This window comes from Carassius carassius, chromosome 4 (assembly GCF_963082965.1).
Source record: "Carassius carassius chromosome 4, fCarCar2.1, whole genome shotgun sequence".
NCBI lineage: Eukaryota > Metazoa > Chordata > Actinopteri > Cypriniformes > Cyprinidae > Carassius > Carassius carassius.
The window spans coordinates 29,761,820-29,784,573 of NC_081758.1; the positions used below are offsets into that span (position 1 = coordinate 29,761,820).

Below are 22,754 nucleotides of genomic sequence, written 5' to 3' on the forward strand. Positions count from 1 at the left end.
TGGTCTACTAGGGGCACTGTCTCTACAGTGCATTTTGTGAGGAGGTTGTGTATTTCCTCTTGCAGAACTGAGTCATTACGCTCCTGTACAGTGGACATTAACACACCATTGAAACAGGGCAGCCTGCAGAAGAATTGAAGCATGTAGCCATTGTTTGTTGATTTTATAACCCACTCAGTGCATGCCATGCTTCCGTGAACTGTGAAAGTGAGAGGGTGGACTGCACACAGTAAGGGATAACTTGCTGTTGGGGGGCGGGAAGTTTAAAACTACACGAGTGTGAGAGTGAGTGATGGGTGAGAGGGGAGTTAGAGGAGGAGAATTGCTCTGATACTGAGGTGATTTTTTTATGTTTTTCAACGTAATTGCACTGCATAGTGGAACAGTCAAAACACAAACAGAGCAGACTTTTTCAGTGGCTCATCTTTAGCACTCAGTGCAGATTTCCTCCTCCGAGAGACAGCATCAGGAATGTGCTTTGATTCTGGTGTCGGTTAAGCTTTCTGTGACCGTTTCTACCGCTGCTCCGAAGAGACCTGAGGGATTCATGGGAGAGTCCAGAAGGGCCATTTTTTCAGAATCCTTTAACTCGGTCAGAGTAAGGCACACATGATGATCTAGCACCACAAGATTCCCCATGTTGCGGCCGATCGTTCAAGCTGTCACCTTCGTTGCGCTAAAGGGCCAGATCCGTAGAGCTTCGGAGCTCTTTGAACAATTCAGGGTCTGGCTCATCCTCATCCACAAACTTGAACCTGATACACCTGGAGAATCGCCATCAAGTGCAGTGCTGGAGCTGCTTTGTCAGCCACGGAGAAAGCCTTGCTGGCGAAGTTTGCAGTGGCACGGCAAGGTTTAGAGGGGAGAGACACGTTGTTTCTCACTCTCCAGTTCGCCGCAGCTAAAGGACAGGGATGGGCAATGATGGCTTGTTGAGGAGGGAGGATCCCAGGTTGTTCAATCGACTGGTGACTGGTTCTACGACTTCGTTATCTCATCGTGCACCTCAGAGAAAAGTCTGTATGAGCCGTGTACCCTGGAAACATTGTATCTCTGTTTAAGTTTGTATTTTTTGAGTTTTAAATATGTTTATACAGTTACTGTACTTAATGTTTTGATGTTTTGTACATTTTCATAAAAAAAGTTTGAAAAATAAAATAAAAAAAGCCATGAACCGTGTTCTTTCTAGTGCTACATACACATGCGCAATACATATTCAGACTGTGATGTGACGCCTTAAAAAGCTTTGTCTGAAAAACTCTGGAATGTCATTCCTTCTCTGATGACGTCAGTTTGACGGCTTGAGCAGAATATCGTTAAACACATCTCCAACCGTTAGATTGCTATAAGTGAGAGACCGAGAAGAGGAGCGCAAAAATAAAACCATACTCTCTATTCAATATTCCGTTTCAGATGGAAATACGTCACTACACTGAAATAAAGTTGGCAGCAACCTCGGGTTCACATTGACTTTAAAAAAGGTAGACCTGTATAATAGCATTTCATATTTTTTTATTATCCTTATTATTTATTATTTTATTTAGTTCTTCCAATTCCATCAATGGTCCACACTCCAGCCAGAAGGAGATGAATGTTGAATCCTACTCTTTGCAGTCGTCACGGGTCTGATTAAAACACACAACATATTAAGGTGTCTTTGGTGTTTCCATGTTTTCTACAAAACAAAACCAGAAATCAAGGGATTATGATGTCATTGGCAGGCGACACTCTCTGGATTTAAACATTCTTAGAAACATTTGGTATAATTTAAGTACACAAGTCAGCAAAATATATAACACTGTTCTCGTGGTTTTTGGATATTTTAATAAAAATGTTTCACATATTGTGCCTTTAAGTATCCGGTCAGTATCCCTCCTCATTTACCAGAAAAATGTTACGTTCAGTGTAGCTGTAGTGAGAGTCATGTTTTTGTACAGCAGATTGTTCCACATGAGGAATTTGATTTGTAAATTGTTCGTGGATGGGGCTACTCTTAACGTACTGTATGTTGTCATTCAAAATGAATCAAAAATAAAATTCATAATATTTCGATCTTCCGATGTTCTGAAGGTTGATTGATAACACTTTCTGGAGGAGAAGCACCTAGCCGACTGTAACACAAATCTGAATCTTACTACTGTTTTTGTTTGAGCCATGTTGTGCCAATCCAGAGTTATTTTTCACATCTAAGTAATTCCAAGCCTCCAATTTACAGTCAGGTTACATGCAGGTCTGACTGTTTTTATTTGTTTTTCTATTAAAAATCTCTACAGTATTGTCCTCTGGACAATATACCAGGACTCAAAGGATTAGACTTGTAAAATTGCTGTACATTTCTGAGTTATGAGATTCTAAGCAAGTATGTTATTGTGTGCCTACTGCCACTGCTACAATAGAAAGAATGTTTTTCTATTTTTATTTTAATGATTTAATGAAATTTTACTTCATTTATTCTTTGTTTTCAGATTTAATCTTAGTCTTTAGATTTTAGTCTAGAAATTAATCTAAGACAAGTCTATTGACAATATTTGAATTTTACTTTACTTTTTGCAGCACATCTTTCCAGTTAGTCATCACATATAGCTGTCTGAAAGTGAATCAAAGTGAGTCCTCTTAAAAAATGCTTTTTATAAATAAAATATTTTAGTTAATTTAAAAAGATAAATTAGAATGTGATCTAGAAATTTTACGTTTGAAAGGAAGACCAGTTCCTCTGGCAATATAATATGAGGAAATTTAACAGAATCAGTTTTGCAATATTTTATTGGCAGAAATGCAGCAAATGCCCGAGACAGTTTTTAATGCATTGAATAAGAAAAATTTGTTCCTAATTCATTCATCCTATTTTCCACTTTGTTGTTCTAACAGATCAACTTTACATATTTATAAAACTGTATCCTTTGGAGTTTAAACATTTTAGAATTTGTAGATTCATCTTGTGAACACAGAAACCTTTCCACACTGCTGCTGTTTCAATTTGCCCAAACTGGACTGAATTATTAATCTCATGGCCTTAAATTTGATCATTAAACAACCTTTAATCTGTTTACTTTTTTCTCTGCAAATAAACTAATTTTAGAATTTGGTAGTTAACTAATTATTAACTACCAAAAATGGACTCAAATCTGTGGAGTCAAACATTTGCAGTGTTCAACCACACTGATATGATGACAGCTGATATTTACTTGATATATTTGCTATACCTTTTTCATTATGTAGTATATTTTAGTATCTTTTAAATTAAAAATGCAGTATTTTAATGCAGCAAAACTCATAGCTTTCTTCAAACAGCAAATAATCACTCATGATTATTTGAGACCAGTTGAGTTGAATAAGGAATCAGGAGAGACCACACCGTAAATGCTTTTCACTAAGCTGTTTTCCCCATTTTTCAAGTTCTACTTTTTTCTCCTTGGCTCCATGTCTCGGGGCTGATTTAATAAGAGCCAGCATGTCACTCCTGGCACAGTCTTTTGTTAGCTTTAGGTAAGAGCATGTTACCAACAGAATCAGAATTTAATTCAATTAATAAATGGTTTCACTGGATCTAACTGATATTATAAGCAACATATTACAACCAACGTTGCACAGCAATGTGGCATGCACATGACGACAGAGAGGTGAGGGCGGTGCGTAAATCGTTATTGTGTAAGTTATTGAATAAGTTATTGTACAGTAGAAATTGCTTAGGTCACCCAGGGTAGCACAGTATTGAACTCATGATTTCCTGATCCTTAGCAGTTACAAAGCAAGGCTAGAACCAGAGCCGAATGCAACTGCAAAATCAATTTTTAAAGCTGCTACAATCAGAAGCCAGTACCTTGTTCATTCCCTGTCAAAAACTCAAATGAATTAGCAGTCTATTAGTTCGAAACACTGATATAGGAACAAAACAAGGGGCTGTCTTTAAGTGAGTCATTACTGAATCATTAAACGATTGAACCAATTCATTCAAAACACTGATTCATACAGGAATGACACACAACTATTGTGTGTACAATTTTATTTTTTATTTTTTGTGCCATAAATGATAGACACACCATCATTTTTTTTGCATTTCAATGGGAATGACGTGCTGCTCACTCTTCATTGTTTATCTGTTTATCTTAACTGATTGCAATACATTCCAAGTGTGCAATACTACATTGACTGCTTCAGTAGTTTTTCTCACTTGCATATATGTCCTACCTGTAAATTGTTTTTGTTTAATGTTCTATGTGAATTGTCATATTTATTACCAGTCTCTACTGGTCTCTTCCCTTAAGTGTCGTTCCACACTCTGGCTTATTTTTGTTTCAGTAAAACCAACTTTACTTTATAACAAGCATTTTCCACATATTTGTAATTCACAGTTAGAGAACAGTTTTTTTTTTCTTTATAGTGAGAACTGAGTAAAACAGTAAAAATGGTGAATAAGCGATAGCAGGAATTTGCTAGAAAGATACAAAATAACAGGTGTGGACAGTTGCTTTTTTCTTATTTTACTGAAATCTTTTGAAGACATCTTTGCAACTATTACATTTAGTTTAGCCATAATAGAAGCTGACATTAACTATTAAAGAAGATCTAGCTGCCATCATACAGTATGTAACACCAGCAGCTGTCTTATAAAAATTCTAAAGCGGTTGTTAAAATGATGGCATCTGCTGGATAAATCTTGAATGTCACATCATCACATCACTGCCCGGTTGACCACTTTTCCTAAGAAGAGGATGTGGTCGTTTGTTTGGTCAGTGATGAAGATCATGAATGGACGGTCAATATGGAATATCCTTGGTAACATAGCAAGTTTGATTCCAATCGTAGTCACTGCTGCTGCGGTAGTTCCTTCCTCATCTACATCTAGGGTGGCTTTATGCGAAACCTAAAAGTGAAATAGCAGTTTATATTATCTTATAGAATTTTTGCTCTTTGAATTACTGGTCACTTTCGAAACATTATTAAGAAACTGATATGTGTCTTTGAAACATAGAAGTTGTCTTCCGAAATTCCTGAGAAGTCAGCTTTATGTGTAAACATGTCCATTATTTCCATTCCCTTCAAAATATCGTTAAGGGTATAGTCTGTTTTCAGAGACAGCTTGGGTACATAGATGTCGAGTTCTCTGAAGGATGAATGGATGGATGGATGAATACATAGAGTGACATGGTGTACAGAAAAGAGGTGATTGTGATTCAAGGTCCATGATAAGACATTAAGGCTAAAGAGATATTTGGACATCTAAAACATTTAATGAACAGAGAAAATTTATAGAGAAGACTTTGACATACAGTATCTTTTTATTTATTTATTTATTTTTACCTTTTCCGGACAGTCCCCCTCCATTTTTCAATGTGCTTTCCAGAGACGGCCTTCTCCAGATCTCGGATTGTCTGATCTTTGTTTTTATCTGGCACAGCCAGATACATGGAGAAAGAGTCATTGTAGTCTAGACAGATAACTTTAGTAGACAGTTCAACGCATGATACAACTTGAGGCGTTCATTTTATTGCATCATTTGTACTGGAACGGTGGTCTCATTGTCCACATGAAATCTACCCTCACGGGTTTTTTTTGGGTTAAACGGCATGTCCCATTGTCCTTGAAAAAATAAAGAAATGGTTATAGACAGACAGTACAGATAATCTACTGGAGTTTGTGACTAAATTATGTGTGCATACTTACCTTTAAAATATATGTAAGTGAGAAGGAACATGACAGTATTAGGATTTAGAGAATCAACAGCTCGATCTATTTTCCCATGAGTTTTTTCTTTCACATACGTGTTAATTTGATCCATTGTTTCTTTGACACTGAAATCCACAGCGAAGCCGTCAGAGTGGTAAAACTCTTTCATGTTCTCCAGGAATTTAGGAAGAGGCTTGGACTTGTCACTTACATATAGAGCACTACCGACATCAATGTCCACCCCTGTCCTCTTGTCGATTTCTTCTAGGAGACTGTGGAACATCTGGTGCATTTCTTCAGTGCTGAAGATAGAGCTGTTCTGGCCGATGCCACTGAGAAGCTGCCCTTTAGTTTTACCACCGGCTCCTAAACACAGCTCAGAAAGGGCCATGGACACACTGAAGGGAGAGAAGAAGATATTCTTGGACTGATAGTCGGGCATTTCTACAAGCCTCTTGTACAGGTGAAAAGCAAAATCGTTGTTCATCTTTATCAATGACGGGAGTTTATCGCTGATGGGAGGTTGTGGTAAAGTCTCTTGATTTCCAAGAACTACTGCAAAAGCACAAATCCACAAAAATATGATGTTCCTTTGTATGATTCCTTTTCAAGTCGAGCCAATAGATGAATTTAGGTCCTAAGGAAAGGGTTGTACAACATCTTGGTAACACAGAGATGCAGCAAAATCCCTACACTTCAAATCAGTGCTACACTAAAGAAATGATCTATATTCCTGTTTTCCAGATTCCTTACAGATCAACTTTATCCGTTTATTAAGTTCTATCCTATATAACTGTGTAAACTAATTTCTCACCTGTCCAGGCAGCTGCGGTCTTTTTCCCCAAAGCTGGACTGAGTTATAAAGTCTACAGTTTGTCCTGAAGTTTGATCAGAAACCAACCTTTGCTCTGTTTACTTTTTTGTTTTGTAGAAAATGTTCCAATTACTAACTAAAAAGGATAAACAGTACAGTGGCCAGAAGCTTTGAGTCCAAATAATAGAAAAAAAACCCAACAACAACAGTAACTGTCAGCCACAGCAAATCTTTTTATTGAAAAGATGTGATGACTACAGGAAGATAAACATTCAGAATAATAACAATCACCAATTTTGCCAGCATACAGAAAGCCTAACAATGAAAAGATCTCAAATATCAACAGTTAGATTTTTTTCCCTGTACATTGTAAAACTGTCACACTCAGGATCAAATAAAAATGTGTTATTTCTGCAGCACTTCACAATACAGTTCTGTAACATTAGTGAATGCATTCAGTATTTTTCAGCATTTATTAATCATTGTTAATAAAAATTCATAAACATAATATTGGTCATTAGTGCATTATTAGTTCACAATGCATTATGAACTAATAATATTAACATACAAAACTGTTAATGTTAAAATGTTTATGTAAAACGAATATTAACCAGGATTAATAAATGCAGCATTGCTTAATGTTTATGTTAACTAGTGCATTAACTTATGTATAAAACAATACAGTAAAGTGTTATGAGAGTTTCTATATTTATACTGTAATGTGTGTAAAATAAAATAAAAACATTTTCCAACGTCTTTGAAACAAAGAAAATATAGCAAAGCTCAAAACAACATTTAAAATCGCATACAAACACCATAGAAAAAATAAAATGAAGAAAAAAAACCTAGTCCAATTAAAGAAATACAAGCCAAAGAATTGATCAATTCACCTGGACATGTAAACATAATAGACTATAGACAGTAATAACAGGTCACTGCTTTAAATTACAGACTCAGAAAACTGGTGAGACTCTTTCCCCTTTTCTACTCCTCTTTTTCAACATTATGTTTTTTAGGCACCTGGAGATAAAAATGTAATGTAGGTCAAAAAGTATTAGTAGAATCAAATATCTGATAACATCATCTAATATATCCTGCATGCAGGTCTCTTCCAAAATTTGTTTTATGTTCCTGTTACAATTCACATACATACCTTCGGTGTCTCTGTGTTTTTATCACTCCTTCGGCCCTCCAGTCTTCCTCTTTGTGGAGGTCTGTCATGAAAAAAAAAATACATTTTAGTAAACACAATAAGGACCTTTTAGTTTTTCCCATATTTTCCCTTAACATTGTATCCTATGTGTACATAGAAATGATTTCAGATGAATATTTAAGCATACCCCGAAGTGCTTGTAGAACGGGGCTTGAGGCTCTCACTGAGGTACGTGTTGGCTTCTACTGCTCTGTGACTTTGGCTCCTGCTCTTTACCTGCTGCTCAGCATTCGTGATCTTTGTGCAGCTGTAGGCTGAGGGCGGCCACTGGACCAAACCTGAGGTGCCTTTCTGCCACCCGTGAGCCATCTGCTGCAGGAGCTCCTCATCAGGGTCAGCTGCAGTAAGATACAGAGGTATGACTTACTACATACTGTATTTATTTGGTAAATAAGTAGTAAAATTAATAAGTAGATTACAAGATGAGGTGGTGTTCATCTATTCTGGTGGCTCACCTTGATGTCTCACCCTTCTCTGCCTCTCGTGGGCCTCTTTGGTGGTGTGGTGTAGTTTCAGTGGAGACAATCCGTCGATTGAATAAGCTGTCTGGGGTCGGAGGTCACACTTGTCCTAAATAGTTAATGAACTTTAATAAACCTAAAGGGTTTCATTTCTGCTCTACTTTCACAAAAGTGTATAAACATATCTAACATACATATTAGATATAAACCCAAGGTAATTTTACAAGCCAAATTGAAATTTTTATAAAATACTTTTTATACATTTCTTAGAGGCAGGGTAGGTGATTCGGTTCAAAAGCATTTTTATATTTATATTTTATATCGTATGTGGAAGGCATAGGACCATAAAATGTTTGCCCAATCATATCTCTCGGTCCGAGGACTACGATAGGCTGTACCACCTGCCTGTCAACGTATGTATTTGCGTACCTCTGCGCACCCTGTTTACACAGACATAAATTATATTAAATAGTATTCTTTTGTAGATATCTATAATAACATTTATGAAGCTTCTTCTTTACAAAACTATGTATGTTTTCCCACAATGTTTTAAAATGAGAAATTCATTTGAACTGAAAAAAAAAATTTAATTCGGGGTTAAATTCACATTTAGAATGTTACAAATATACAGTGCCTGACTTGAATCCATATAAAACATCTCTGAACAGAATGTGTGGACAATAATTTCCTGTCATTCCAAAATTATTTAGTGCCATTTTTACAGATTTGTAACCTATATGTCTAACGAAAATGTCCTACAATCATCTTTATAAATTTTGCCTTTATAAATTTTATATTTAATTTTTCTTGTTGCTGTTCAGTATCTTTGATTCTATGTGTCATATATGTAAAATTTTATTTGTAAGACCAGTTATGTACTGGAGAAAAACACACAGGTTGTTATACCTGATGGTGAAAGAGCACATCCTCTTCCAAGGCAACGCCACAAAACTCACAAGGAATGAGTACGTCGCCCTCAGCTGGGCTGGAGGAGGAACTGTAGGACAGCGGCGAAACGGAGAGGGGCAGGGTGGGCGGACTGGGTGTACGGGGAGTAATGACATGACTAGCCCCTTGAGTGATGATTTCTTCATACTGGAGAGAAGGAGCTTGTTTACTGAAGGAAGCAATAGCAGAGGCTGGGCTGCAGCCGGTCTAGAAGACAAAAGACGAATATTTACTTGATGCTGGCCACTAAAGGCAAAAATCCAAAACAAGTGACCCAGATAACACACCCCTCCTCTATGGCCTCAGAAAGAGGAGAAGAATCTGACACAGGGTTCAGCTGAAATTCGAGGAGGTTCCCATGGAAACTAAACTCCACATTAGGAAACAATAAGAGATCTGACAACAAGGAATGAAGTGTGATATTCAACATCAGTGCTGACATTACATTAGCCTGCCATGAAGAACATGGCTTGTGTTGTACTCCGTTAACATAGACATGAGGGGACACTCAAATACCACTGTGGCTGATGCAACGTCAAGACACAAGAGGCCTGGCTTAAATATCAGGTCAAGAGGGAGTGTAACGTGATGGGATGATTTGGGCCTCATCACTTACCTGGTGTAAGATAAGGTCTTCCTCTGGAAAGAGCTCTTCACAGAACTCACAAGGTAGCATGATGTTTGAGCGGGAGCTGTGGACCACAGTTGAATTGATTTTAGGGGGGGCTTCAGTGCAGTTGTTTTTAGTGTTGGAGGAGAGCTGGGAAGTGAGATTGCTATGGGCTGGTGTCCTTCCCAGATGACGGTCCCACACATCAGTCCACACGCCCTCCTGACGGGGGTCCTCCAAGTCACCTTCACTCTGCAGGCTGAGGGCCAGCATGTAGTCCAGACTGGAGGACTCATAGTCTGGCAGTTGTCCCAGAGACCACAGAAGGTTGTTGTTGTTGTTCCCCAGCTCTGTTTCCTGATCCAACACTGAGGAAATGAGCAGAGGGGAAGGTTACTTTTTTTTCTGCTCGAGCATCCTGTTAATATCTGATGAAAGCTCCCACCATTTTCAACAACATGTTTGAAACCAATTAAAAATTCATTATGTTTATTATAGGGATGAACTGACATGACAACGCAATTGACTCGCAACGGTCAATTCAATGTTATGGTCAATATTTAAATGTACACTGTTTTTTTTTTTACATTACATTTCCAATTTATGCAGTTCGCAGATGGTTTTATCCAAAGCAAGTGGACAAATGGATTTTGTCTAAATGATTTAAAAATAAATACTAAAAATTAAAACCAATCTGAAATGCTACATGTAAATTTAGGCATAAAAACACTATAGAGTACTTTACTAAGTGTATATTCTATTTGAGATTTGCTAAATCATATTTAAAAGTGTTATTAAATTATTAGTAGTTTTTAAAGATTAATTTCAAGTGTTAGATAACAACAAAAGTAATCTAAAGGCATCTTTACACATCTTCTTTGTCTGCTCAGTATTCTGTGTGAAGACGCAATGCATCATAAAAGCCAGATTAAATGATTACTGCTCTGACGCACCTCAGCCCCTAGTATAACCCTTAATAATTAAATGTAGTTTTAATTGCTGTGTAAATGTATTTATGCCACATCTGAGCAGCATTAAAGAGAGTAAAGACGCCTAATTGCCAATTCAGACACATTTCTGTGCCTCATTTGCAGTGTAAAGTTCCCATAAATGTAAACATAGGGGAAATTCACAAGTAGATATCCAATATCAACAGACTTGATCCATTTAAATAAAAAAAGTCTCTCAAGGCTATATCATTTATTCAAATTTTTTTGTGAATAAGAACTAAAACAGCCAGACGGATACATACAATAAGCAAAATCGTTGTTCCTTGTTTCCGCGTTTCTCCTGGTTCCTCCCCTCACTGTTCCACTGGTGCTGTTGTGTAGTCTGTCCTCCAAGGCTCGTGGTGGACCCCTGCGTTCTGCTGCCCCCGTGCTGTTATTATTGTGTATTAGGTTATGGATTGAATGCGCCTCAAACCATGCTCCAGGAGACTGGGGCACTGCCCTACTACTGTGCCTCTCCTGAGGTGGTGTCAGACTTCCGCACAGGGCTGGGTGGATGTGTTGTTCTCTCAGCATAACGTTACACTTGCAGATGGGGCAGGGCTCGGTGCGGGTCCCACAGTAATCCTCGTGCTCTTTAGCCTGAAAGGAGGCCACCTCCAAATCACAGAACTGACACGGGACCAGTCGATGACTGCACTCTGACCTCTGAGAGGGGTAAAAAGTCTTAAAATCTATGGAACTCATCAATGAAAACAGCAATGTGTATATAACTGTTTATGTTGTACCTGGTGGCCCGCCATGAATCTTTTCTCTATCTTTAATCCACATTTGCACTGTTCCTGTAAAAAGAGGTTTAGATTTTATAAACCTTCAATTTAGCAGCCTAGGGAGAACAACTTGTTTTCAGTTTCATTCTGCAATATAAATAACATGGACGCTATATGTAAGTTAATGCTATTTAAAACAAGGCTGTTATTCAATATATTCTACAATCTTAAAGGCGGCACGAAGCAAAATTTGTGATTTTCTTTTTAATGGTTTTGTATATGTAAGTGAAAAGTCTTCTTAAACAAGACAGAAGTGGGCTGGAATTGCTAATTGCTGTGATCTCATATGAGTGACAGGTTGCAAGAAGAGATCTCGTTGCAAGAGGGAGATTAGGTTAATGTTTTTGATTAAAGATTACAAGGGCAGATTCATTTAAAAAATAATAATAATGACGTGCATGGATAAATAAATGTAGTTAATTAATATTACTCCGTACTTAAATGTATAATTACACTGTAACAAGGACACCTTTGTTTAGGGTGAACTATCCCTTTAAAATCACTCTCAAATCAAAATGGATTATTCTATTTTTTGTTTATTTTATATTATACTACAGGACCGTTGAATGTAATTATGCCTAATTCATTATTATAATAGTAGATAAGTACATGTAACTTGTAACAAGGACACCTTAAAATAAAGTGTTACCTTTTTTATCATTACTGTTTTGACTCATTGTACAGACATTACAAAGAAAAAAAAAAATCTTCAAAATATTTTGTATGTGTGTCTGTGTTACGCAGAATACAGATAAACATTAGGGACATTAAACTGAAGAAAAAAAAAAAGAAAAAAATCTAAAATTCTCACAACCTACAGAGTATTTGCTGACTTTTTTTTTTTTCCAGAATATTTTTTTCAAAGTTTTTTTATTCATGTCCAAATATACAGTCGTTTAATCATACATAATGGCCGGATCGTACCTCTGCATGGTCCATCTCTTTGTGCTGCACAAGCTCAGCGTGGGGAAAAGGCTCCTGGCACACCTCACAAAGAGCAATATTCCGCCGACAATGGATCTCATGTGTTGTAAAGTTGGATTCTGGAATATCATGCTTGCTAGAGACATAAAGTATATCGTGGTCAGTTGGCTGACACAATACCAGTTCTATAAACACCCTTGTGTGCTTGACTAAACTGATGGTTTCTCCTGGGAGGCTGTCACTGTAAAATTATAACACAGTTGCTTTGGATAAAAGTGTGTCATCCAAACACTGACTGCAGTCAGAACGACTGATGGGAGGGACTGGCAACTCATAACACGCCTAAGTGAAAGCCAAAGGTTGTCTGATAAAACGAAACTACAAAACAGCATTCCTTATACTAAAAGAATAGTTCACCCAAAAATAAAAACTATGTCCTCACCCTCAAGATTTTCCAAACCTGTTTGACTTTCTTTCTTATGTGCAATACAGAAGATAATATTAGGCAAAATGACAGAATAAGTCACCATTTGCTTTCATTTGAAAAAATGTTTTATGATGACATGAATGTGAATGGTGACTGAAACTGTCATTCTGACTAACATCCTCTTTTGTGCTTTGCGTGGGGAAAAAGCATGTGGGCACGTGAAATGACGACATGACTTTTACTTATTTATGTGTTTATTTTTACTTAACTTACCAATTACTGCAAAACTGGGTATTGTCCTCGGCCATAGTCTGTGTGGAAAAGAGAAACTCATTAAGCACATACCTGACTCCATGAAACACGTACTGTTTATAAAAGCGTTTCTGGCTTAAACTAAATAAAATTTCTTTAATAAGATACAGATGGTAAAGGGGGAAAATACACCGAAGATTGTACTTCGCTCTCCTCCAACTTTTAAATGAATCATTACGTAATAACATTAAACAAACTTAATCCACCGCTTCATATCATTTATACTTACTGTATAAAATTAGACATACTAACATTAGACACGTAACGTTACCTTATTAATGCTGAAGCTTGTAAGCGACCACCTGAAGCTGCAGTTTCGGTAGAGAAGTAAACTAATAGCACTTTTCGTCCTTGTTCTCGATCCCAAAATGAGTAAGCCTTAAATTAATTATTCAATGAAATGAAGACAGTCAACAGTGTTTTGTCCACAAATCTGAATAGGCACCAAGGTATTTTAAATAGCTGCTTTGAAGTCTTAATGTAATCGAAATGCCTGGGCTGCTGTCTCGAAGAGTGCCAGCTATAACGCACACTACAATAACGTTACTAGGTCATGAGATTCGAGTCATTACACGTTGTACACCTACACAGAAACAAGTAATAAACTACTACTGTCCCGAGATAGAGCTGTGACAGCTAAGTATCCGTTCAGCTGTCGTTTCGTGCCACAGTATCAACAAGCGTCCGTAGCCGTGAAAACAGCAAGACTGACAGATGATGACAAAGATATATATATATTTTCAAAATAAAAGACCAAGATGCTCGGCAAAAAATAAAAATATATATATATATATATACACACACGCACACACACACACACACACACACACACACACACACACACACACACACACTAGGCCTTTATCCTTTAACTATCCTATATCCTTTAACTATCATTTTTGCATTATTGACACTGTTTTCCTAATGAATGTTGTTCAGTTGCTTTGACGCAATGTATTTTGTTTAAAGCGCTATATAAATAAAGGTGACATTGACATTGACTAGGCAAATAGCGATAAATCAGTAATGGTGTAAAGTAACTCTACTGCAAAATTGGGTTTTATTGTTTTTGGGTTTTTTTTTACATCAGAAATAATATATCGTACAGGTTGATATTATAATTATAGGTTTTAGGCAGTCATGTAATAATCCAAAAAAAAAATTCTGATTTATTGCTATATCTTTAAAAAAAAAAAAAAAAAAAAAAATTGTAGAAGTAGTAGTAGTAATTAAGTTGGCTTGAGAGAGCCAACTTACTGAAATCCGTCTTATTATTATTATTGTTGTTGTTGTTTTGTTGTAGGCTATTTTAAACATGCATTATCTTATATGTTATTGTATTATTTGTTATGATTGTTGAATAAGAGAAAGAACAATATATAATACCAGAATACTTTTTTTTTGTCATTTTACTACATTAAAGTTTCTATCTTCACATATTTTGTCGTCATTCGCCCTCTAGTGGACCATCCATGATCGACTAGAGAGAACTCGACGCCTACCGTTACTCACATTTTTGAGGAACACTATAAATAATATTAATCATAATAAATTATGATGATACCTATGACTGCACACGGAAACACCGATGCATGTATTTGATAAAATGTTTCACAGCACTGCAGGAGGTTTTATAATGTTCGTTGGACCGTAAAATGGTAGGACATATGTGATTTTAAAACGTAACAATATTTATTGTTCTGAAAATAATCCGAGATCCCAACAACAGTAAACGCACCTTGCTAACGTTACTATAAAACTTTATTAAGACGATGGTATTATTTTGTCACAGCTGTCATGCGTGTATAAACATTAAACCATGTGTATGTTTAGACGTATTTAACTATTAGTTAATCATTTCATGTCACACAATGCAAATATGGTGTGTTTACAAACCCTTTTCAGTGAAATGTGTCGAAAGATCCGTGTCTCTTCTCCGGAGCCTGGTCACATGCGCGCTCGGGAATAATGGCTGCACAGGAACCCTCGCCACCATCTTCATTAGAAGGCAACAAACCTGGCTTCCCCAAGAAAATACTCGCCAACAAGCTGGAGGACAAGCATCTGTGCAATATCTGTCTGAAAATCCTTAGGAGACCGTTTCAGGCGCAGTGCGGACACCGTTTCTGTTTTTATTGTTTTAATAAAGCAGCGAGGTAAGCGTCAGATGGCCCCCCTGCCACGACACTACAAAAGATGAACACGAGCTGTCAGGCCTTCCGTGCCGTTTTTATGGTATATTTTATGAGTGTACAACAGTAAACGTTGCTTCAGATCGGGGAACATAAATAAATGCAGGCTTTCAGGTTCTGCTCGGCTTCAGGTTTTGCTGGCCGAGGTGTCAACTACAATAGCCAGACTGTTGCAGCTATTGTCAAAATCGACTCCTGTTATATGTGGTGTGCCCTTGTATTTATCTTTTTTTTTCTTTTCTTTTTTTCTTGTGTGCGAAACCTTTCCTTTTCCATCGCAGCTCCGGACCACAGAAATGCAGTGGCTGTATAAAGGAGGACATATTTGAAGAACCAACATCAATTTTGAAACAGGGCTGTGTAAGTATTCGTTTTATTATACAGAACAGTTTAAATGGTAGGAAAATCACCTTGAAATATTTGAAGTAATGGTATAGCCCTTCCAAAAATAAAGTGATGATTAAAATGCCTTAATCACTGTAGTTTCCACTAAAATGACACATCTACTAAAATACTGTTACTATGGTAAAACAGCAATACATTTTTGTTTTGTATATTTCAGACTTTTTTGTAACCGTGGTGGCTAATACAAAATTACTTAAATAATGGGGAAAATATTGTTTTACTACAATACAATAGTTCTATTTTTAAATGAACTTTAGTACAGTAACTGTAGTAACTTGTGGCAGATGCTGTGACGTTTTTTCAGAAGGTTGATGGCAAATGTGAAAGTTGTTTCAAACCTGACTTGATGGAATGACAAAGCTTTTACGGGCCATTCACTTTCATTTTATGGGGAAAAAGATGCAATGAAAGTGAATTGTGATTGAGGCAGTCTGCCCTCACAATTGTCATTTTTAGGTGAAAAATCCTATTAATAATAATAAAAATTAAGTTAGAGGTTTTTAAATGAGTGAGTATATTTTCATAAATTAAGTAGGGGAAAAAAATCTCTTTTCCAGATTTTAGAAAGTCAGTTTTTATACATTGAAGACAATGACAACGATATTGATAACAATAACAGTAAATGTTAAATACACAATTGTATTGTAATTCTATAAGAATAGAAAAATCCACACAGATGAACAATATTATTGAAATAACTTTATTTTTTATTTTTTCTGTGAGCATATAATATACAGAATGTATACATTTTTCACTGTTAGTAATGAGTTGAAATATGAGTTGATAAAAGTTGAAAGATTTCACTTTCACTATATGCAATTTCTTTTTAGGCTTTTCCCGATAATGCTGCCAAAAGAGAAGTTGAAGCTCTTGAAGCTGTTTGCATCAATGAGGAATGCAGCTGGACAGGCACCATCAAAGAATATGAGGTACTGTACTCTGTGTCCCTTCCCTGCTTTATAAAACTAGTAGTGTTGTTTGCATTTTGCAAATTGTTTTAAATGACATACACCATCTGTATCTCTCAAAGGCAAACCATGAGGGAAAGTGTGACTTCAGGATCTTTCCCTGCCCATCATGCAAAGAACTTCTAAGAGCCAACGAGCTTGAACGTCACAATGAGAGAGAATGCCCAGAAAGGATTCTTAATTGTAAATACTGCAAGGAGCCATTTCATTTTAAAAACATTAAGGTAAGACTCTTTATTTTCTTACAAACATTAAAAATACTGAACAGTTTTTTCTTAAAGAGTAACTAAACCCTAAACCAACTTTTTTTAGTTAATGATCCGTAAGAATGGGGCTTTATTAGTGCTGTTCATTGATTCGAGTAACTTTTTTGACATTTGAGTGTAAAGTGTTTTAATTCTACAAAATATGGTGTAAAAACGTCTGAGTGCTGCCCTCCTCTGGTTGAACGGTGGCTACTGCAGTTGATTTTTCCTATTGGATGTTGCGGTGGCAAGTGACGTAAGCGGTGGCAGGTGACGTAAGCAGTTTCCAGCTCACCACGCATCCTGTCGGGTGTTATATAGTTATTTAGATCTTCAAGTTGCGTAGATTTATCTGTATTTAGTACAGTGGTCAGGATGGTGTGTGTAGTGTTGCTGGTTGCGACAGCACTGCTGGACTGCATAGTTTTCCAGCAGACTTTAAAATTAGGAGCCAGTGGTTGCATGCACTTGGCCTGGAAGACCGTGAGTTCCCGCCTAGAGCTTGAGTGTGCAAACTGCATTTTACACGGGATTGCTTCTCCAACGCAATGGAGGTGGAAATGGGATTCTCCACACAGCTCGCGCTGAAAAGCGACGGGGTGCGGGAGTTAAGAGCGCAGTTTGAGCCAGCGGCTGGAATTAATATGAACAGACACCTCGACACCCTCCACTTCAGGTGAAGGTGGGGGAGAAAAGTCCTCTACATCAAATGATCGCTCTGTTGCAAAGCTACTTGCGTCATTGCAGTCACTCTCCATTTTAGCGTCTCTGACAGCAGCTGTCAATCAATCCGTCACTGCGGGTCTCAGGTTCACGCCGCACTCGCTCAGCCCCGCCCTAGGTTCGTCCCCTCTATCTCCGCTGTGATCTGCCCACTTTTCAGCATTTTTCAAATATTGTCAGTGGGTGGAGTCAGGCTCTGAGCAGGGGTTTAGTTACACTTTAAATATAACGCGAGGATAATTAATCAAGCATTTAAATAATCCTTTATTCGTTCATGGCTTTCATTTTTAGGTTTTCATGATACTACTAAAAATTTATATTTTCTTTGTTTTTTAGGCCCATGATGAGATATGCCCAAAATACCCCATGATTTGTGAAGGTTGTGCCAAGAAAAAAATTCCCAGAGAGAAAGTATGTAGTATTTAGGCTGTGTTCCTTTATTTTGTGTGTATATATGTCTGTGTGTGTGTCTGTGTGTGTGTGTGTGTGTGTGTGTATATATATATATATATTTATGCCAATATTTTGAAAATTGTAATAGTTATTTCCTTTGGATATCTATCTTTTCTCTTCTGCAGTATGTGGACCACATTAAACTGTGCTCCAAATTCCGAACACCTTGCAGATTTCACGTTGTTGGCTGTGATATGACGGTAGGTAATCTCGCTTTTTCTCCATCCATTAGACTTCATACTCATTTCGGTTCCACAAACGTTTTTTTTTAGCATCAGGCTCTCTGATTTCCTGTAGGTGGAAAAGGAGAAGATCCATGACCATGAACAAACCTGTTCCTACGAGCACTTAAACCTCTTATTGCACTTCATCATGGCCATCAAGGTGAATTTGGAGAGTCTGCAGCCTCAGAGTCTGGAACTGGCTGGCCATAAGATCCACGAGCTGCATCAGTCTCTGCGGGAGCTGGAGCTGAAGATGGGCCAGCTGAGTGGAGCAGGGGCTCCCGTGCAGGGGGCCTGTGCGCCACTGCCACCACTGCCGGCTCCGACGCTGGGTACGTCTTTCACCCCACTCCCTACAGCTGTTGGGGCAGCTTTGGAGCTGCAGCTACACAGTGAGAAGACCAAAGTGGCGGAGCTCAGCCGCCACTGTCAGGAGCTGGAGCTGAAGGTAAGCACCTTTGAGAACATTGTCTGCGTGCTCAATCGTGAGATGGAGCGCTCCGCCACCACCATGGAGGCCTATAACCGTCAGCACCGGCTTGACCAGGACAAGATTGAGATACTCAACAACAAGGTAAAGTGTTTGATGTAAAGCAGATATGTATTTCTTTGAGCCTGAGATATAGTTTTCTTCAATAATAGATTTTTTATGCAGGTACGGCAGTTGGAGAGGACAGTAGGCCTTAGGGATCTCTCCATCGTGGAGATGGAGGCAAAGATGAGGGACATGTCCGCTGCCACGTACGATGGTGTATTTGTATGGAAGATCTCCGACTTCTCGAAGAAGCGACAAGATGCTGTAGCCGGACGGGCACCTGCTATGTTCTCACCTGGTATTTGTATTTTGTATATTTTATTTAACAATTACATATGAATTAATATGAAGGTATGTTGTGAGGGATTGCTTGAGTTCATCATTCAGCTTTGATATAGACTTCTTGATGAATGGCATCTCACACCAAAGTGCCCTGTTGTGTTTTACAGCATTTTACACAAGCAAATATGGCTATAAGATGTGTTTGCGCATCTATCTGAATGGGGACGGGACGGGACGTGGTACGCACTTGTCTCTGTTCTTCGTGGTGATGAGGGGACACAGTGATGCCTTGCTTAAGTGGCCTTTCAATCAGAAGGTCAGTCGAATCAAATTCTAACATTGTGCCATTAATGAAATTCGGACAGACTTTTCAAATTCAATGAAGTACCCGTTCTCTTTTTGACCTGTCAGTTAATTTAAAACTACTTAAATGTAATTTGTGGTGTGACTCCCCAAGAACTTACTGATATTAATGAATGAAAAAAAAGAAGAAAATACTTGGACCTTGAATACACTTCCGTAAATCTAAGGTGTAAGGAAAATATATAATCGTTCTTAAATTTGGGATTGGTAAAATTTTCTAATTTTTTTTTTTTAAAGACTAATACTCATCAAAGCTGCATTTATTTGATCAAAAGTACAGTAAAAATCACATATTTCAAATTGGAAAAATATTTTACAATAGATCTTAAATTTTAATATATATATATATATATATATATATATATATATATATATATATATATATATATATATATATATATATATATATATATATATTTATCAAACTATCACATTTATTTTTCAAATCCACTGGTCAAAATTTAAAGCCGAGCTCAAAATTAACTTGTATCCATCAGGCAGGCACTAATATAAAGTAATAATAAATTTAATAAATGTTAAATAATAATAGCAAGACCATCCTGTCGGGTGTTATTCTGCGATAAAATGATCCCTTACTTGTCGCATGTGTTTTAAACTAGATTTTATTTTTTTTTTCATTTTCTTTGTTGTCGACAACCCTTAAGTTTGCTATTCACATATAATATGTGACCGTTTTCTCAGTTTGTGCTTTTTATGGGGTCCTTAATGTTCCTTCCACTGAATCGTGAATGTCTGGCTTCAGCTTTGCATCCATTAATACCCTTTTGGTTATTTAAGTGTTTATTCAACATCTTGGTCCTTAGGTCACCCTCATGTTGCTGGATCAGAACAACAGGGAGCACATCATCGATGCCTTCCGGCCAGATATTTCCTCTTCCTCCTTCCAGAGGCCTGTGAGTGACATGAACATTGCCAGCGGCTGCCCTCTCTTCTGCCCTCTCTCCAAACTAGACACCAAGAACTCCTACATCCGAGATGACACCATCTTCATCAAGGCCATTGTTGACCTCACAGGCCTTTAAGGTGTCAGATGTTGCTGCTTCACCATGTTGCTCTCTCCGGCCTGCAGTGGTTCCCGTGCAGTACTTTTGTTTTCCTGAGGCCTGCTCCGTCGGTCTAAGCTCTTTGCTCTTTGCTCGCATGAGCCCAAAAAGACTACCGTACCCAGTGTAATACTGTACTGGGTGTGAAGCCACTCTGCTTTATGAACCAAAATTGTTCCCAGAGTTTGTGCAGTTCTACTGTAATATAGTTGTCCTTTGGGAACCTCTCACTCTTTCGTAGTGGGATAGCTGTCAGCTGTGATTGTAACGTAACTTACTTGCCTGTGCCATAGATGTGGCACCTTGCCTTTTATAGAGATTGAGAAGACTTTCTACACAAGACAGACGTCATTTCATTTCCAGGCGCTTGGCTTGTCTCGCACTCACTATTTGGGTACTTTTTCCTTTCCTTAATGTTTAAGCTACTCGTAAGTGAATGTTTCGTTTGTAGACGGACATGGATTCATTAACGAATGATATCGATGCATTCATTTTGCGACTGCGTAGTAAAGTAACTTGCTACATACTCTGAGTATACGCATCGGCGGTCTTCTGACATTCCCTTTGAGCATCTTGTGCCTCGAATGTTTCTCGTTTTCATTGGCTCTCTGTAGTAGTGGACATTGCTTGAATTCAAAGTGCAGAAGTTGGGGTTTGATAACCTGCTGGTGAGTTGAGGAGTTAGTTAGTGTGTGTTTGTGTGTGAAGGTGTTATCTGTTTTTTGGCCTTCGTTTCCATTTTTGGTGTTCTTTGATGTGTTCATTTGGATCTTGCATGTTGGATCTGTGGAAGATACATTCAAGTTAGCAATAGACCAGGTTTACACTCTGAGCCTGAGAAGCGAAGGCAGTTTAATTGTAAAATCGCTGTTGAAAAAATCAACTAAATCATGCTGGTGTTAAAATCATCCAGTTTTGCTTTGGACCTCAAATGCCTCATCAGCCGACGTGGTTATACGTGAATAAAAGATGCAGCCTTTAGCCTAAAGGTAGTGTAAGTAGGACAGATAGTCTCGTGTGCTTTATTGTGATGTGGAAAGGCTGATGTCTGTTAGCATTTTGATGTTTTCTTGTGTTTTTGGGTGTTCTGTTGATATTGTGCTCCATTGGGCAAATGTTATGGATGCCATTAAAACTATAAGACCATGCCCATCAGTATAAACCAAGCAGGTGTTTGAGAACTCGTAGTCAGTGATTCCTGTTGTCTTTTTCCTAGAAAGACTGTTGGGTTTGCATTTTGTAAATGTGCTAGAAAATGAGAAATGTCATTTGTTATGCCATTTTGAAGTAGCCTCAGTCCTCAATAGACAGTAAGTTCAATTCATTTTGTCCATGAAATGTTTTATGGTTTTTTTTTTTTTTTGCATCCAGAGAAGGCATTACTATTCATATACAATGCATAACTCCTACATAAGGGCTTTTAGTATACAGTACGTCTTCCTTGTGAGCTTTTTGGTCTAGTTATTTTCTGAAATGGAGTCTGCGATGCTTTTTTAAGATGCTTTCATGCTAACAAAGTACCTGGGCCCAGCCTATTTTCAAACCAGTTCCCACAGATATCAAAACCTCTCTGTGCATGAGAAGTTTTGATAGAGAAGAAAAAAATCATATTGTAAAGTATTGGTTTACTCTGTAGACCAACAGTTTATTTGTATTGCTTTACCTTTTTTATCTGTTGATTGCGATGGAGTATATGAAAGTTCTGAAAATGTGAAATGTGCGTGTGATATATAGTTGATTTAAGTATAAATAGATAACCTATACAGTGTACACAGTTTTATGACTGATGTAGCTGTGGATATGACAAATATGAATCATAAATATATATTATAGATTTATATCGATAATACTTGTACTATTTCCTGTTGGGATGGTTTCAAAATGTGTTCGGGCTCTTTTTGGGCTTTACTTTGGCAGCATCCTTTGAGGGAATGAGATTTCTCTCTCTCTCTCAAGAACCTGTCTACATGAATAAATCTCACCGTTATAGATTTCCTTGCTTGCTTTATGCCCCAATGAGATTTCAAAGTACTTGTGTGAATAGTTCTACAGATGTGACGTGCCTCTGTAGCATAACTGCTTCTCTAATACATAGCTTTAGCTAACATTGCATGTGGCCAGGGTGTGGTATTGTAAATCATATT

At 37.5% G+C, this 22,754-nt stretch overlaps 2 protein-coding genes and 1 pseudogene across 2 annotated transcripts; 1 reads left to right on the forward strand and 2 right to left on the reverse strand.

The window, feature by feature from the left end:
- Positions 1 to 4,033: 4,033 nt before the first annotated feature.
- On the reverse strand, positions 4,034 to 6,550 carry LOC132139726 (serpin A3-4-like; annotated as a pseudogene).
- A 292-nt stretch (positions 6,551 to 6,842) lies between these two features.
- LOC132139728 (TRAF-type zinc finger domain-containing protein 1-like) lies at positions 6,843 to 15,193 on the reverse strand. Its single transcript, XM_059548305.1, has 11 exons — positions 15,053 to 15,193; positions 13,118 to 13,155; positions 12,418 to 12,553; positions 11,452 to 11,505; positions 10,966 to 11,371; positions 9,720 to 10,081; positions 9,062 to 9,310; positions 8,150 to 8,264; positions 7,822 to 8,032; positions 7,635 to 7,695; positions 6,843 to 7,501 (listed from the first exon to the last, which is right to left on the reverse strand). Exons 2-11 carry the CDS (start codon positions 13,150 to 13,152, stop codon positions 7,466 to 7,468), a joined length of 1,665 nt encoding a protein of 554 aa, XP_059404288.1. The 5' UTR covers positions 13,153 to 13,155; positions 15,053 to 15,193; the 3' UTR covers positions 6,843 to 7,465.
- On the forward strand, positions 15,125 to 22,544 carry LOC132139727 (TNF receptor-associated factor 2-like). Its single transcript, XM_059548304.1, has 10 exons — positions 15,125 to 15,312; positions 15,630 to 15,708; positions 16,584 to 16,682; positions 16,784 to 16,945; positions 18,026 to 18,100; positions 18,268 to 18,342; positions 18,440 to 18,940; positions 19,022 to 19,199; positions 19,351 to 19,499; positions 20,371 to 22,544. Exons 1-10 carry the CDS (start codon positions 15,125 to 15,127, stop codon positions 20,587 to 20,589), a joined length of 1,725 nt encoding a protein of 574 aa, XP_059404287.1. The 3' UTR covers positions 20,590 to 22,544.
- Positions 22,545 to 22,754: the final 210 nt, after the last annotated feature.

Bases quoted from the DNA above. Each gene is read 5' to 3' on its own strand.
- LOC132139728 (XM_059548305.1), bottom strand. From the start codon at position 13,152: ATGGCCGAGGACAATACCCAGTTTTGCAGTAATTG. The intron at 10,082-10,965 runs GTATGTATCCGT...TCATTTCCTCAG, and splicing joins GAACAACGATTTTGCTTATT to TGTTGGATCAGGAAACAGAG. The intron at 9,311-9,719 runs GTAAGTGATGAG...TTTGTCTTCTAG, and splicing joins AAGACCTTATCTTACACCAG to ACCGGCTGCAGCCCAGCCTC.
- LOC132139727 (XM_059548304.1), top strand. From the start codon at position 15,125: ATGGCTGCACAGGAACCCTCGCCACCATCTTCATTAGAAGGCAACAAA. The intron at 16,946-18,025 runs GTAAGACTCTTT...TTTGTTTTTTAG, and splicing joins TTCATTTTAAAAACATTAAG to GCCCATGATGAGATATGCCC. The intron at 18,101-18,267 runs GTATGTAGTATT...TCTCTTCTGCAG, and splicing joins AAAAAATTCCCAGAGAGAAA to TATGTGGACCACATTAAACT.